General features: G+C 52.1%; 1 protein-coding gene across 1 annotated transcript in view; it reads left to right on the top strand.

Moving 5' to 3' along the window:
- EPHB2 (EPH receptor B2) overlaps positions 1-16,700 on the top strand; it is a 205,639-nt gene that overhangs the window by 70,257 nt on the left and 118,682 nt on the right. The window contains exons 2-3 of the mRNA XM_023219709.1: positions 176-240; positions 3,150-3,834. Of these exons, the coding sequence (XP_023075477.1) occupies positions 176-240; positions 3,150-3,834 (750 nt within the window). The remainder of the gene's footprint in view (positions 1-175; positions 241-3,149; positions 3,835-16,700) is intronic.

Genomic DNA, 16,700 nt, shown 5'->3' with positions numbered 1-16,700 from the left:
GGGATAATGGAGTAGAGAGGCGGAGTCTAAACCGAGGGCAGTCTGGAGAATTCGAGCCAGATGACTGGGGCAGTGGAAGTAGGCGGGGCTCTCTGTAAAGAAGGATGAGGGCCCAAAAGAGATTGACAGCACCTGGTAGGTGGGGCGGGGCGGTGACTCTTTGCTCTCCCCACAGAAACGCTAATGGACTCCACTACAGCGACGGCTGAGCTGGGCTGGATGGTGCATCCTCCATCAGGGGTGAGTCAGTGGTCCCCAAACCTTGCATTGGTCCCCAGGATCCCTCAAACCCTGCTGCAGGGCCTGAATGCCCCCTCATATTCTAACCCCTTACCCCTTTTCAGGGCCCAGAGCCAGGCCTCTCTCAGCCCCACCCTCCCAATCTCCGACCATTGATGGAGCCATGATCCCCTACCATTGATGGAGCCAGTTACCATGACAACAGGCTGGATGCTTTCAGCCTTTATCCTGTGGAATCCTTAGGGCGAGGCTGAGAAGTAGGTGCTCTCACTACCCCCGTTTTACAGATGAAGAAAGTGAACTATCATTTCCTGAGTACCCACTCTATGTCAGATACTGTATTAAGCACCTTTATACACATCATCTCTAATCCCACGGAGAGGAATTATCTCCATTTTACAGATGAGAAAACTGAGGCTCAGCAAGGTGTAGCCACCTGCCCAGGGCCCTATAGATAATAAGTGAGGGGCTAAGGTTTGTATTCAGGACTATTACTGAGTCCTCTCTGCCTGCTTTCTGGGTCCCCATAACACAAAGCTCCCCATCCTTTGGCTCTTATCATCCTAGGGTCTATGCTGTGAGCTCTCCAAGAGCAAACTCGGGCATAAGTTACAGGCTGTGGGGTCAGATAGTCCTGAAAATCTGTCTTAGCTCTGCCACTCACCAGCTGTGTGATTTGGCGCCAGTTCCTTAATCTCTCTGAGCTTTAGTTTCTTCATCTATAAAATGGTGATGATGTCTTAGACCTCACAAGACTGTTGTGAGGTTTTCCTGCAAAGTGTCTAACACAATGCCTGGCATAGACTGGGCTCCCAGTCAAGAGAGCTGTAATCATCATCATCATTGTCATTGTCATGAAGTTGAATATTCATCCCTCATCCCCGTGGTCTCTGGGGAGGGCTCTGGACTCTACAACCCAGCCCTTCCCTTCCCCCCACCCCGGTTGCTCCACTGGGACTCAGCTGCTGCCCCAGGGAACTGCGTTCCTCCCACCCCCCAGGCCTGTGTTCTCAATAGGCAGGGCCCCAGGGTCAGGCCGCTTTCTGTGGCTCTTTCTTGTCACCAATTTTCCATCTGCGAAGGCGGCTGGGCCCACAGCCCCACCCTGCCAGTAATGAGGCCAGGCTGGGCTGCAGGGCCCCCGGACGCAATTATTTGGGGTGTTTAGGCTGCAGGGCCTCCGCATGTTAATTAGAGAGAGGGGAGAAAGGCAGAGTGCTCTAATTAAGTGTTCTAATTAAGTTCTGAAGAAGAGCAGCGGTTGTAACAAGGGGCTGACTTTGTCACATGGTGCCACCAAAAAAAAAAATTAATGCAATGTGGGGAGCTTCAGAGTCGCCGTTGAAGAAGAGGCTAAGCCAGTCAGCTCCAGACCTGCCCTCCCCGTGTGCACTCACCCTTCATCGCACCTGACCCTCCCCAGGCTGCCAGTCCCTGCTCCACACGCACAGACTTGGCCCAGGGAATCTGAGTGGCACAGGATAAAGGACACCCACTTGAGGGGGACATCTCTTCCAACAGCTGCCACTCCCACAGTCACATTTGGCAATTGGAGGCCCAGGAGGGAGAAATGGCTTGCTCAAGGCCACTCATCAAGTTAGTAGAGCTGGGACTAGAACCTGGGACTCCTGAGGCACACTTGGGGTCCTTGTGTTTCCAGGTAGCATGGGCAAGCACATGAACAGCTCTGGGTCTGTGTGGCCTGGGGCAAGTGACCTCACTTCTGGTCTCTACTCCCTCGTCCTCTGTAAAAGGAGTCTAACCATATAGACCATGTGTGATAATCACGCCAAAGAAATGAGATTCTGTTAGCGTGCCCAGCCCCGGACGTGGATGGGAGAGGGGACTCTGCTGTTGGGGCTCCTTTGAGTCTACCCCAGGTGAAGCCAGCCAACACCAAGGGGGACACAGGAGAGGGACAGGAGGGGTGACTGCCCTCAGCAAGCTCTCTGTCCCACTGACACTGGCCCAAGAGGGCTGAGTGTACTGGGCACTCACGCAGGGAGATTGTTGCCGAAGGCCCTTGGGAAAGTTGGTGAATGTAAACAGCAGCAGCCAGAGAGCCTGGTGTAGAGGAGACCAGAGACGGTGCTCCAGGAGGGCACAGAAGTGTGCAAAAGGCTCAGCAGTGGGAACAAGCCTGGTCCATGAGTGTGAGGAGATAACCCGGGTCCGCCCTAGGCCCTTCCCACCCCAACTTTCCACCACCTGGCCCAGCCCCCTGCAGCAGTGAGGCTTGGCAACTCTCTGCTGGGTTTGTGAGATCCCAGGCTGCCCCAGAGAGGGTACGGGAGTACCTTCCCCAGGCAGGGAGGGTGGGCGGCCTCCCTCCAGGTACCCGAGAGCAAATTCTAGCAGCCGAAAGCCCCAGAGCAGAGCTGTTCTCATGGGGAAGGACCCTGTCCTCCCCATCATCCTAGGCATTCACTGAGGGTGAGGATTGTCTTCCTCCATCAGACTGAGAGTTCCCAAGGGCAAGGGCTGTCTCTCCCTGATCAGACAGGGGGCTCTCCGAGGGCAGAGGTTCTCTCTCCTCCATCAGACTGGTAGCCCCCCCAACCACAAAGCTATGTCTACTTTCATCAGGAGGAATTCCTTAAGTGGGGAAGGGTTCTCCCTGTTTTCCCCTTCCAGGTGGGAACTTCCTGGCCAGAGTCCCTCTCTCCTTTATCAGATTAGTGTACCACTGACAATAAGGGCCACGTCTGCCCTGTCAGCTGGCAGAATACCAAGAGAAGGATGTGTGCCTTTCCCACCTGATTGGCATGTCTCCCCCATCAGATTGGGAATTCTCTGATGTCTTCACCATTAGACTGAGGATCCCCTAAGGCAGAGTCTGTGTCCTCCACCCTGAGTGTGTGCTGGGGCTGAGCCCTTACCTCCCCACCTGACGAGCATTTTACCCACAGTGGGAAGAGGTGAGTGGCTACGATGAGAACATGAACACGATCCGCACGTACCAGGTGTGCAACGTGTTTGAGTCAAGCCAGAACAACTGGCTACGGACCAAGTTTATCCGGCGCCGTGGCGCCCACCGCATCCACGTGGAGATGAAGTTTTCCGTGCGTGACTGCAGCAGCATCCCCAGCGTGCCTGGCTCCTGCAAGGAGACTTTCAACCTCTATTACTATGAGGCTGACTTTGACTCAGCCACCAAGACCTTCCCCAACTGGATGGAGAACCCATGGGTGAAGGTGGATACCATTGCAGCCGACGAGAGCTTCTCCCAGGTGGACCTGGGCGGCCGCGTCATGAAAATCAACACCGAGGTGCGGAGCTTTGGACCTGTGTCCCGCAGCGGCTTCTACCTGGCCTTCCAGGACTATGGCGGCTGCATGTCCCTCATCGCCGTGCGTGTCTTCTACCGCAAGTGCCCCCGCATCATCCAGAATGGCGCCATCTTCCAGGAAACCCTGTCGGGGGCTGAGAGCACATCGCTGGTGGCTGCCCGGGGCAGCTGCATCGCCAATGCGGAAGAGGTGGATGTGCCCATCAAGCTCTACTGTAACGGGGACGGCGAGTGGCTGGTGCCCATCGGGCGCTGCATGTGCAAAGCAGGCTTCGAGGCTGTTGAGAATGGCACCGTCTGCCGAGGTAAGGGCCAGGGCAGGGCACGTGCCCCTGCAAATGCATAGAACTGGTCTTGGCTGCAGACTCGGGCTGCAGACTTGGGCCTGGCCTCTGAAGCTCAGAGCTGACCATGAGGCACTCTAGGGCCAGGCTTTCCAAACTAGCAACCATCGCTCAGCTTCTTAGAGGGAGGCACTTGACTATAGCACTTCCTAAAAACGATCCATGCACATCCTGCAGGTGGTATTCCAGATGATCCGGGTTGGCATAGGATAAAGGTTTTTTGTTTACGTCATTATACGAGTATGTCAAGTGGTGTCTTTTTCTTCATTTACAAAGGTGATATGGTTCCCCTTTTAAGAAAACGTATGTTACAGTAAGTAACATTTATATATTAATAAGGTTACATTTTTTAAGCTTTTACTCTGTCAGTATAGACTGGACAATGCTGAAGTGACAAAACAATGAAAGTTTATTTCTCCCCTTAATGCTCCATATCCATTGTGGATCAGCTTGGGACTCTTCCCTCTGAGAGTCAAACGGATGGAGCCAGCATTTGGGATGTTGCCATCCGCAGGGCAGACGGATGGAAGGAGTGTGGCAGATGGAATACTGGCTTTAAAGCTTCCACCTGGAATGCGCCCCCGCCGTAACCTCTGTGTGCATTTCACTGGCCAAAGCAAGTCACAAGGTTACTTCCTATTCAAAGAGATGGAGAAGTGCGATTTTGCTGTGAGCCAGGCCCACGACTCCCCCTTGTACTATATGCTGAGCACTTCTGTGACTTAATTCGTTTAATCCTCACAAGAACCCTGTGACAGAAAGTACTGTTGTATATGAAGAAACTAAGGTTCAGAGAGCTTAAGCAGAGACTAAGTAGAGGATCTGGGATTCCAAAACCCACCCTCTTAACCACCATGCCACACAGTTAGCTTAAGGAGAACTATTAAGTAAGTATAAGTGATGTTTGAGTACGGCAAAGAACCGTGAAAGTGGTCTGCAAACACGAGAAGTTTGTGAGAGGTACAGCCTGGTGCTAAGAAGGCTGTGAAGGTTGAAGGACCTGGGTTAAATCACTCCTGCCAGTCACTAGCAGTATCACCTTGACCAAGTGTAAAACCCTTCTTCCTCGGTTGGTGTGAGAAGTCAGGAACTTGATGCATGCAAAGTACTTGCGATGGTTTCCAGTACACAGGAAGTGCTTAATAGATGTTAACTAAATAAGAGGATGTGTACAAAGCCCAGGTGCTCAGCCTGTGAACTGTGGTGGTGGTGCTGGGGGTGTAGGGGACTTGAAGCTACCTGTGTCATGTCCTCTTGCATTCCCCATTGGATTCAGAGGTTGGGGCCAGATCCTGGGGTGCCTCAGATGCCAGGCTAAAGGTTTGGCCCCTAATCCAGTATCCTTGGAGAGCCAGGGAAAGTTTAGCCTGGGGTGGTTGCAGTGATCCTCAACCTGATAAAATGCTTGTTAAATCTACCAGCTCTGTGGTTCCTCCCTCTAGCCCTCTGAGATAAGCAAGGCAGCTTTTCAAGATACCTAGAAGGACAGATGGGGGTGCCAGAGACAGGAGGAAGGGGCCTATAGGGGAACCATTGTTGTCATCTCAAGAGACAGTGGCAGCCTGGAGTGGGGCGTCCACCAGTGCTGGGGAAGAGGAGAGGTAAGATCAAAGGATGTTTTGCCAATGAAAGGGATGGGATGGGAAGACAGGATGGAAAGGGAAGAGAGGGAAGAATCACAGGGAACAGGGCATTCCAGCTTGCAGGAAGGTGATGGTTCTAGGAAAGAAATGGGCGGGAAGATAACAAATTTGGTTTTACGTCCTTGGGTGTAAAAGTGCACAACCTTGGGAGACGGCAGTGGTGAGACAGGGTGTGGGTGGCAGAGCAAGTGAATGGGAAACCAGCCACTCATTTTTGATGGTTTGTTCATTCATCAAACTTTTACTGAGCCTGCTCTGTGTCAGACTTTATGCTGAGCATCAGGCAGTACAGAGAAGAATCAGACTGTGGCTCTGCCTTCTGGAGCTCAGAGTCTAGCAGGGGAGATAGACACATAAATGTACAAAGGTGGTGATGTGTTAGACTTGTTTTAATAGGAACTGCTCAGGCTACAGTGGGCACAGAAAATGACAGAAGGCTTCACAGAGGAGGTGACATTGGAGCTGAGTCTTGGGTGGGTGGCCCAGGAATGCTGGAGGATGGAGCTGCATTAATAAAGGCCTGGGAACGTGAATCAGCTTGGCCCATTAGGGAGGCAGGTTTGGTATGGCCATAGCTAAGGGCTGGAGGAGGGGTGTAGGAAGAACTGCAACAGGCGGGGTGTTCAGATGAGAAGATGTATTTGTTACCTGTTGCTGCATAAAAATTATTCCAAGACTTAGCAGTTTAAAACAACCAACAGGTCAGGTGTGGTGGCTCATGCCTGTAATCCTAGCACTTTGGGAAGCTGAGGCAGGAAGATTGCTTGAGCCCAAGAGTTTGAGACCAGCCTGAGCAACATAGTGAGACCCTATCTCTACAAAGAAAGAAAAAGAAAAAATTTAGCCAGGTGTAGTGGTGTGCATCTGTAGTTCCAGCTACTCAGGAGGCTGAAGTGGGAGGATTGCTTGAGGCTATAGTGAGCTATGATCATGCCGCTACACTCTAGCCTGGGTGACAGAGCAAGACCTTGTCTCTAAACAACAACAAACGTTCATTACCTCATTGTTTCTGAGGGTCAGGAATCCAGGTGTGGCTTAGCTGGATACTTCTGGCTCAGATTTTCCTGTGAGGTTGCACTCAAGGTGTGGCCTGGGGCTGCGGTTTCATCTGAAGGCCAGACCAGGGAGGGGTCTGCTTCTAAGGTCACTCACAGAGTTCTTGGCAGGACTCTGTCCCTCACCACATGGGCCTCTTGCATGTGCAGTGACATTCCCCAGAGTGAGAGAGCCAAGAGAGAATACCAGCAAACACCCAAGACAGAAGCCACAATCTTTTATAACCTAATCCAGAAGTGACATCTCGCCACTTCTGCCATATTCTCTGCATTAAAAGCAAGTCACCCAACTCAGAGTTAGAGCTGCTCCTTGCAGATGGTGAGGGTGCAAGGGGGGGCAGGGGTAAGGTGTGCCCAGCCCTGGCTCCCTTCCAGGTTCCCTTCCACACCCATCTTCCCCTGTACCTGACAGCCTCCCCAAGGCCCCAGCCCAGCTCAGCCATCCTCGGAGTGTGAGTGGGGGCCAGTCAGGGTGTGATTAATGAGCTCAGGGAACCCAGAAGGACACCAGCTGTTGCTGTGGCCTGTGCTGCTGTCACCCAGATGTGAGCCTGCTGCAGGCCAAGCCCCATAGGCACTGGCCCCACTGGAGCAGGACGTGCAGGAATGGTGATTCCAGCTCACATTCAAGTAACATTGGTCAAGTGCTTTCTTGTCCCCCAGCTTAGGGCTTCTCAATCTTTATTGTGGATCAGAGTCACCTGGTTAGTTGGTTAAAGTGTGGGTTTCTGGGTCTGACTCATACCTCTCCCCCAGGTCTGGGAATGTGGCTCTGAGATGGGGGGCCAAGAATCAGCAGGGTTTGTTTTTCGTTTTTTGTTTCGAGACAGGGTCTCGCTTTATCACCCAGGCTGGAGTGCAGTGGCGCAGTCTCAACTCACTACAAGCTCCACCTCCTGGGTTCAAGCAATTCTTGTGCCTCGGCCTCCTGAGTAGCTGGGATTACAGGCGTGCACCACCACGCCCAGCTAATTTTTGTATTTTTAGTAGAGATGGGGTTTCACCATGTTGACCAGGCTGGTCTCAAAATCCTGGCCTCAAGTGATCCACCTGCCTTAGCCTCCCAAAAGCTGGAATTACAGGCATGAGCCACCGTGCCCAGCTGGAATCAGCATTTTAAAACGAGCAGCCCTGCCTGATAATTCGGTACCAGGACCATGAGCTCAGACACACAATATAACACATGTTTGGACCAAGCTGGGACCTCAGGCCAAAGAGAGGACACAAGCCCAGCCCCAACACCACCTCAGGGATCATCCCCTCTGGGGCAGCGGAACATTAGCAGAATCTCTAAGAGGATGTGGTTTGAAAAGATGCGTTTATTATTGAGATATAATTTAATAGGAAAACATCCATTGCTTTGTTAATATAAATGAGAGAAAATAAGGCTGGATTAAGTCTTCTTGGCAGATGGAGAGTGGGGGAGTCTTCATAGGGAGCGGCCACCATCCCTGGTGTGGGCGGTGATGGTGTACAAAGACTTACGAGTTCCCAATACAGTGAGTGGGCTAAACTGATTCAATCTCACCGACTTCCTCTGGTGCCTACTGTGTACAGGGCACAGTGGGAGAGGGGAGGGGCCTGGGGAAGCCGACCATTCAACACACGTTTTGAGTAACCTCTGTGGGCCATTTAGCCCTCTAACAAATATGTATTGCGTACCTACTATGAGCCAGGCACATTCCAGGTGCAGTCGGATACGGAAATGAACAAGACAGGCGCATTCAGTGCCCTCCCAGAGTTTTTAGTCTGAGTCGGTGGATAGGAGAAGACAGAAGAAAAAGTCAATGAGCAAATCAATAAACTAGTTGCAGACTGTGATGAGTGAAGGGGGTAAGAACTGTGCAACAATAGAGAAGAAAAAGTGGCCGTGCTTCAGGAAGGGCTCCCCGGAAGAGATATCATCAAACTGATGGGCCTGAGAAGGCTTGGGGGAAAGCATTCCAGGCAGAGGATCCCCGAGAAACCCTGACACTCAGGGTTTGGTCTGCAGTGGCTCCTGGGTGAGCAGGGGACTCAGACACCCAGGGAACAAGGCAGAGTATGGTCCTGCCACAAATGAGGTCCATGCAGGCAAAGTGCTTTGAGGACATGAAGAAGAAGCCATCTTGTATGACTGGGCATCTTGGAAGGCTTTAGAAGAGCCATGTTCCCTCCCCAATGCCAGTCCCCACTGGGGCTTCCCGCCAGCAGGTCTGCTGGGAGTGGCAGAAGGTGTCCCTGCAATGCCTTCTTTGCAGCAGCCGCCTGCACCCAAGTCTGTTTCTCTGACTCTTTCCAGAGTATGATAGATGTGACTGTGAATGTGCCCCTGCCTCAGTTTCTCCAAGTCTGCCTGTCTCCAGATCCCTGTTCTCCTTGTTCTCTCCTTACCCACCTCAGTCCCGACTTCCACTAGCCCAGCAGGAGACCCCAACCTAGCCTTCTTTGGGGACCTTGCTCTGTTCTCTCGCAGTGGCCAACCCGCATCTGTGAGGGATCTGGAGGCGGTTCCGCAGTGAGCATGATTGCTGCGATGCTATCAGGCGTAATGGGATTTTTAATATTTAGCTTGGATGGGGAGAGGGGCTGCTAGCCAGAGTGGTTGCACGCACATGTTGATTCACTGGCTCCAGCTCAGACTCCCCAGTTCCCAGCTGCTGGGTTTCTCCTCCCAGCCTCTCCCTCTTGTCTGCCCTGCCCTGCTGTGCAGCTCCTGCTCTCTCCCCAGCTCCTGGCCTCTCCTTGACCTTGGCTTCAGAGACCTGCTTTCAAACCCCAGCCCTGCCTCTTGCTAGCTGTGTGACCTTGGGTGAGCAACTGACCCTCTCCCAACCTTTGTTTTCTCATCTGCAAAACAGAATAAACAGAGGGCTGTTATACAGAGTAAATGAGAAAATACCCAGAAGAGTGTTATAAAAATAAGATTAAGGACTTTTATGAACACTGTCTTTGCCTGTGAACTTTTTTTATTTTCCTGGTTAGCTTTGATTTTGAGGAAAAAATAACTTTTCTTTATCACAAAAGCAATGCAGGTTATTTGTAGAATCTTTAGAAATTACTGATAAGCAAAAAGGAAGAAACTAAAATCACCCATAATCCTATCATCTAGAAATAAGCACTGTGAAACAAACTGGTGTAGGTTCTTCCAGGTGGATTTATGTGTATTTACACATATTCATTTTTTGTTTTAAGAAAAAATGGACTCCTGCTTAAACTACACGAGTTTTTTTTTTATTTTTTATTTTTTTATTTTTTCTTTCAGAAAGAAAGTATCTCACTATGTTGTCCAGGCTGGTCTTGAACTCCTGGCCACAAATGATCCTCCCACCTCAGCCTCCCAAAGTGTTGGAATTACAGGCATGAACCACCATGCCCAGGAGGAGAATTTTTGACAATAATATTTTGTGGACATCTTTGCATATCATGTTAGAGCTATAACATCATTGTGGGGAAGCTCTTAGGATCCCATAGAATAAATGTACCATAACTTATTTACTACTGCTCTGTTGATTGACAGATAGATTGCTTGCAGTATTTCACTATCTTAAACAAATGCTGGGGTGAGCCTCATTGTTTCTCTGTCTTTTTGCATGGCTGCTGCTATTTGCGTAGGATACATTTCTAGGCGTGGAATTGTAGGGTCAAAGGGCATGCACTTTTTTTTAGAGCTTTTGACTAACATTGCCAAATTACCCTCCAGAAAGGCTGGACCGAGTTACCCTCCTAGCAGCTGCCTTTGAGAGTGCCTGTTTGCTGGCATGCTCTCCAGCATGAGATGTTATGCCTGTGGCTTTATTTTCTGTTTTACTCCAGAATCCTGTGCTTCCCAGCCAAGGGAGGGAGGGGCCAGGGGTCCTTTCTGGGCCTTCAGAGTTGGATCTTCCTTCCCACCCTGCTTTCAGCTCGAGCCCTTCTTACAGAGGCTGGACCAGTGGCTCAGATGTGTTTGGGGGAGTCTGCGGGGGTGGGGTGCGGTCAATGGGGTGGGCTCCGGGAGGGAGGCCGCCAGCTGGCAGCCTGTGCTATGCTGACTGGGGAAGGGTGTGAGAGTTGGAATGCTGGGTGGGAGGGGAGGCCTAGACCCCCACACAGAAAATTCTGCTGCTTCTCTTCAAGGACAGGGTGGAGACACCCAGTTGAGGGAAAAGGAGGGGGTACAGACAACTCGGGCAGACCCCCAGGCTCAGGCCAGGGCTGAGACCACACAGGCCAGCCTTTTGTGAAGGGAATTGGATAGGGACCATGGCCGGTGTACTCAAGCAATTCAGGCCTTTGCTCTTAAAAATGGGAAAAATTCTACACCCTCTCCAGCTTCCCCTTTCCTGTCCATCCATTGGTCCGTCCATCCATCCATCCATCCATCCATCCATCCATCCATCCATCTGTCTATGATACATCCATCCATCAGACATCCACTGAAATCATTCAGCTCTTGATTTTTCTGCTTCTTGGAGGGCTCAATGATGTCTTCATAGAGGACGAGGAAGCTAACACTTGTTGAGTGTCATGTGCCAGGCATTAGGGGGCCTTGGAAATGGCCATGATGACCCCTGTCCCCAAGGCCCACCCAGCCTAGAGATGGTGACAGATACCTCTACAGACAGTGAAGGTGCAGGGGGACTGGGGTCATGCTGAAGAAAGCAGAGCAGGCGGGGAGGGTCTGTGGAAGCAGACGGAGGCACCCAGCCCATCCAGGGGAGTGTCAGCCAGGAACAGGTGATCAGAGGATGGCCTCCAGGAAGATGGGCCACTCCGGTGGAAGCTGAGTGAGGAGCAAGAGTTAGGCAGGCGAGGAGGACATGGAAAGGCCTGGAGGCAGCCAGAGTGCGTGCTCCTGGGAAGGGCAGGGGTCAGTCACCTCAGTCCTCTCTCCTCTCTGATTCAGCTAAATGAAAGTTTCTGGATCTCAGGACATGAGACGATTCTTTCTCTCTGGTCTTCAAGTTCCCAGTGGTCTGGGTAGGAAGTATGGGACAATTTGGGCTTCAGAACAGCTCATTCGTTTTTCACTCAAATACCACTTCCAGGACTCCTGCTGTGTACCAGTTCCCAGGCCAGGTGTGGGAGCTGCCCAGATGCTGAAGGCCCTCCGTACCCTCCCTGGGGCTGCCAGTCTAGGGCACAGGAGAGAGCTCCATCCATAACTACAGACTTGGGGCGCTTCGGAGGGAATGGGGAGAGAGCCAAGAAGGTTTCCTGGAGGAGGAGCCATTTTCCCAGGGCTTTGGAGGATGAGAAGAACCAAGGGTTGAAAGGGCAATTAGTCCAGGAAAAAAAATGGTAGGAAATGATGGTGATTTTTTTCTTTTTAAACCCTGGCCTCTTGCTTATCCCCAGACAAGGTTCAGCCGTCCAGGGAAGAGCAGAAGAAAGGTGTTCTTGGCCAAGGGAGGGTGGTGGAAGGGCTGCCAGGGTTTCAGTTCTACTGCCCTCAGAGGCTGAAGGGAGTCCTGAGAGGCCTGGAGGAGGCCTGAGACAGGGAGGTGAAAGATACCACCTGGGTGTCCCGCACTGTGGTATATGCTATGCTTCCATTATCTTATTGAAACTTCTGTTGGTATTATTAGCTCTATTTTACAAATGATGAGACTGAGGCCCAGAGAGGGTCATCAAGCTGCCCAAGGCCGCACAGCCACTAAGTAGCCAAGCTAGAATTTGAACCTGGCTTTCTGTAGCTTGCTGGGACAACTTATTAACCTGAAGAGGACGGATGCCAGAATGTACTCACCTTTTATACCTGAGGCCCATGTCTTGTCCACCTGGCCACTGAGTCCCGATCCTGTAGACCCTAAGCAGAGCGGCCAGCAGGGTGTGATAGAAGGAACCTCAGTTTGCTTACCTGGGAAACAGAAACACTACACCCTGGCCTGCCCACCTCCAGATGACGGAGGCACCCCGAGATGGTGGAAGTGAAAAGAGCTTGGCAGATAACCGGCTAAGGGGCTCGTGGTTAGGACTGTGGGACCTCAAAGGAAGGAGGGGGCTGACCCTACTGGGGCAACGAGGAGGGCTTCTCAGGAGAGGAGGAGACCCGGGTCTGGGCCTTGAATGACGAGCTGCTTTCCTATCAAGAGATACAAGGCAGGCTGGAACACAGTCCCAGGACGAAGGCTCGGGAGTAAGGAAGCCTCAGGGAAGGAGGCTCCCCAACGCTGGCTAACCTCTGGCCAGAGAGAAGAGCCCCCAGTCTGTCCCACACCGCACATACCAAATGCTCACCTTGGGCGGGCCGCTCCTGCCCAGTCACCTCCTTGTATCCTCTCATCAGACTAGGAAACTGAGACTTGGTCAATGTCACGCCCCTCTTAGGCGGCAGAGACAGGTCTATGCTTTTGTGCCTTCCACCCCTGATTTATTCTGATACAAGCAGTATCCACTGGCGCTTAGTCACCCTACAGGGTTGGGTAGGGTCATCCCTATTTCACAGAAGAGGAAATTGAAGGGAAAAGTCCAAGATGACCCAGATAGGAAGAAGTAGGGTTAGAACCCCCAGGCCATCTGACCCCAGAGCCCTGCACTGTCCGCTCTTGGCCCCAGACTGGCTCATCTGGACCCTGAAAGCACACGGGCTGCCTCCAGATCACTCCAGCAGGACATAAACAGCTGGGGAAGTTCCCCGCCCTCCAGCCACTGCCTTTTCATCTGGCTGGGCTTCAGAATCTGGCAAGAGAGGCCCGTTTATTGAGGAAGTTTATGCATTTAACAGTTTAAGCCTTTCTAAGCCTGTGGTACAACAGGATTTGGGAGCTGTTAACAATCCTGTGTGGTTAAGAGCTTTTCATTGCTCTGCGGCAGCTGGCTCAGGCCCCACTGGTCTGCTCTGGCCTCACCCCACCCTGTTTGGGCACCCCCCTCCCTGGGGCCCGTTATCCTCACTCCCCCCACCGTAAGCCTCTACACCTCACACCTCACAAGAGGAACTGAGGCCCAGAGAAGGGAAGAGAGTTACCCAAGGCTGCATGGCAGGTGAGAGGCTTAAACCAAGACCTGCCTGAGTGGCTTCTCCCATCCCAGATCCCCTGCCTTGGAGAGGAGGGAACATTCTATTGTTAATTCTTCATTGGCAGAACTTGCAACGCCTCTCTAAAACCAACATCTGTTTGATTCCCTACCAGGGCTGTAAGGCAGGGCGTCGGAGGTGGCTCGCCCAGGCTCACTCACCTTATCAGGTGCATACGGAGCTGGAATCAGAACTCAGGCCTCCTGAAATCCTGTTGAGAATCCTTCACGCCATACTGAACTGGTTTCTGTTTTGTTTTGCTTTTTTTTCCCCATAGCTTGGTGGGAAAAATGCCATTTGTAATGATAATGTCTTACATATGTACAGTATTTATTTACTTACACCCTGCTTTGTTCCAGAAAAGATTGGAGGCTGCTTTTGTGTAACATTCGGACTCACTCCATGAGATATTTTGATCTAAATGATACCCACATGAGAGAAGCAGGCAAAGATTATTAGCACCATTTTAGAGACAAGGAAAACTGAAGCCACAAAGAGGCATGATTTTATCAGGGTCCCAAATACTTTGTCAGGCAGAAGCCGGGACTAGAACCCAGCGCTGCAGGCTCCTAGGCCTGGCTCTTTCCGGAGCCCCTTGTCATCTCTAAGATGTCCAGTCAGACAGCTCCCCTGACCAGGGGAGGTTTTCCAGGACCTGTTACCATCCCGCCAAAACCCCCCCCACCACCCACACTCCTCTTCACAGGAGCTGTGTGTTCTCAGGTCCGTGAGGAGCTCCCACTGAGGCTGGCCTGCCTCTTCCCACCCAGGGCAGAGACCAAGGTCTTCTCTGGAGTTTCACGGGAGCCCGGGGGTCTCACCAATGCTGAGGTGGAAGTGGGTGCAACAAGTATTTATTGAGCACCTTTGGTGAGCTCAGCACCATCCTAGAACCTGGAGATACAGCGGCAAACAAAACAGACGAAATAGCTGCTCTTGTGGAGTCTACCCTTCACCTGGGAAAGACAGGCCGCTGGAGAACACATTGGGAGATGCACAGTATGTCAGACAGCGATTAGGACGACAGGGAGAAATAAATCGGGGAAGAGGATGGGCTGCGTAGCCCCCACGGCTGGGGGGCCAGGGGTCACCCTGTGGGGTGGGCGGGCCTGGGACTCCTGCTCTTGCTGGTATGCTGGGCTTTCTGCTCCTTCCTCTGGCCTTCCCAGTCTCTTCCCGTGGGACCTGGTGGAGGCTGGTTTAAGTTGCTGTTTTCATAACCGGGGTGTGTTTTCTGGTCACAGTAACCTGCCTGCCCAATGAGACGACAGGCCAAGGAGAGGGCCATGCGTGCACAGCCATTTCCATTTCACTTGCAACCCGTGAGCTTTGTCTCCTGTCCTCTCTGTCCCCCCATCCCCCAAACAAAGGGGGCCAAGGCCACAGCTTGCCAACTTCACAGCTGTAAAAACTGAGGCCCAAGAAGTTAGATGAAATGACTTGTCTGGGGACCGGCACTCAAACTCAGGGTCCGACTCCTGACTCTGTACCTCTTGCTGGAATCTTCTTGTAAGTAACAGAAGTAAGAATCCCCAGAGGAGGCAGGCACAGGCACTATCAATTGGGTGCTCACTCTGTGCCGGGCTGCTAGCTTGGGCTTGGTGAACACTCTGCTGAATCCTTACAGTCCCCAGAAGCTGAGTACAACTATTACAGAAAAGGAAGCAGAAGCTCAGAGAGGTTAAATAACCAAGCCAAGGTCACACAGCTAATGGACAGAGGAGCCAGAAGTGAAATCCAAAGCCTGTACTTGTCCTGCTGGAATATTTCCTGTGTTTCATTATTAGTAAATTTTCTTCATGACTATTACCTCGTTGGATTCTCAAGGACTCTAGGAAGTAAAAGGGCTATTATCCCCATTCTTCAGATGAGGAAATCTTAGCACGGTGAAGTGACCTGCCCAAGGCTCATTGCTAGAAAGGGTCAGAGCTGGGACTGGAACGGGGTCACTGGGTTGGTTTGATTCTGAAGCCCCCCTTGCTGCTGACTCCCATTCCTAGGGCTCATGAACACATTCATATCAGACATTTGTCCCCTTCATTCCACTAAAACAGCTCATCATCAAGGCTTCCAGTGATGTCCATGTTGCCAAGCCAATGGGAGACATGGACATAATGTCCCAGACCTGGTCTTCTTCGACCTGCCAGCAGCATCTGACAAAGTGACTGCTCCCTCTTCTGGGAACGCACTGGCTCCCAGGGTGCCACCCGCCTCCACCTCTCGCTCTGAGCACTTTGTGGCCAGTTCCTGTTCATCTCCTGACCTCTCCACGGTTGGGAAGTCCCCAGTGCTGTGTCCTTGGCCTCCTCCTCTCTCTCCCTGGGTGACTCCACCCAGTCCCACAGCTTCAAATGCCTTCTCTGGGCTGACTCCAGCCCAGACCTCTATTCTGAAGTCCAGACTCACTCCACTGCCTCCCGACCACCTCCACCCTGCTCCCACCCTGCCTCCTCCAGTCTGGGGTCCCTAGGATGCTTGGTCTGGCCAGAATCATTAAGGCTCCTGATCTTGCACAGTGCAAAAGCCAAGCTCCTAGAAATGGCTCACAAGGCCCTCCGTCATCTTTCCCTCCTCTCACCTCTCTGACCGGTCTCCTCCCATTTCCTCCTTCCCTCCCGCTCTCCAGGCACTCTGACCTGCTTCTGCCGGGCATGTTCTTTCCCTAGATATCCACAGTGGTTGCTCCATCATCTTCTTCAGGTCTCTGCCCAAATGTCACCTGCTCACTGAGGTCCCCCATCACCCAATTTTTATACAGGCACGCAGCCTGTCCCCTTCCGTGATTTATTTCTCCCTGTCGTCCTAATCGCCAGCTGACAGACCGTGTATTTCCCACTGTGCTCCCCAGCAGCCTGTCTTTCCCAGGCGGAGTGTGGGCTCCACGAGAGCAGCCATTTCGTCTGTTTTGTTCACTGCTGTATTTCCAGGTTCTAGGATGGTGCTGAGCTCGCAGAAGGTGCTCAATAAATACTTGTTGCAGAGTCTCACCCACCCCAGTCTCAGACATGGACCCTTTCAACCCTGCTGGGAGTGATGCTACTAACCAAGGCCCATGGAGAGAATGGGGTTCTTCCTGCCACCTTTGGAGGGCTCCTGAGGGACTGACATGGCCACGGCGCCCCACAGGTCTGTCTGTGGTTGGAATAG

Source organism: Piliocolobus tephrosceles, chromosome 1, assembly GCF_002776525.5.
Source record: "Piliocolobus tephrosceles isolate RC106 chromosome 1, ASM277652v3, whole genome shotgun sequence".
NCBI lineage: Eukaryota > Metazoa > Chordata > Mammalia > Primates > Cercopithecidae > Piliocolobus > Piliocolobus tephrosceles.
Note: the sequence above shows the minus strand (reverse complement) of the source record. Positions and strands in the feature narration are given on the sequence as shown.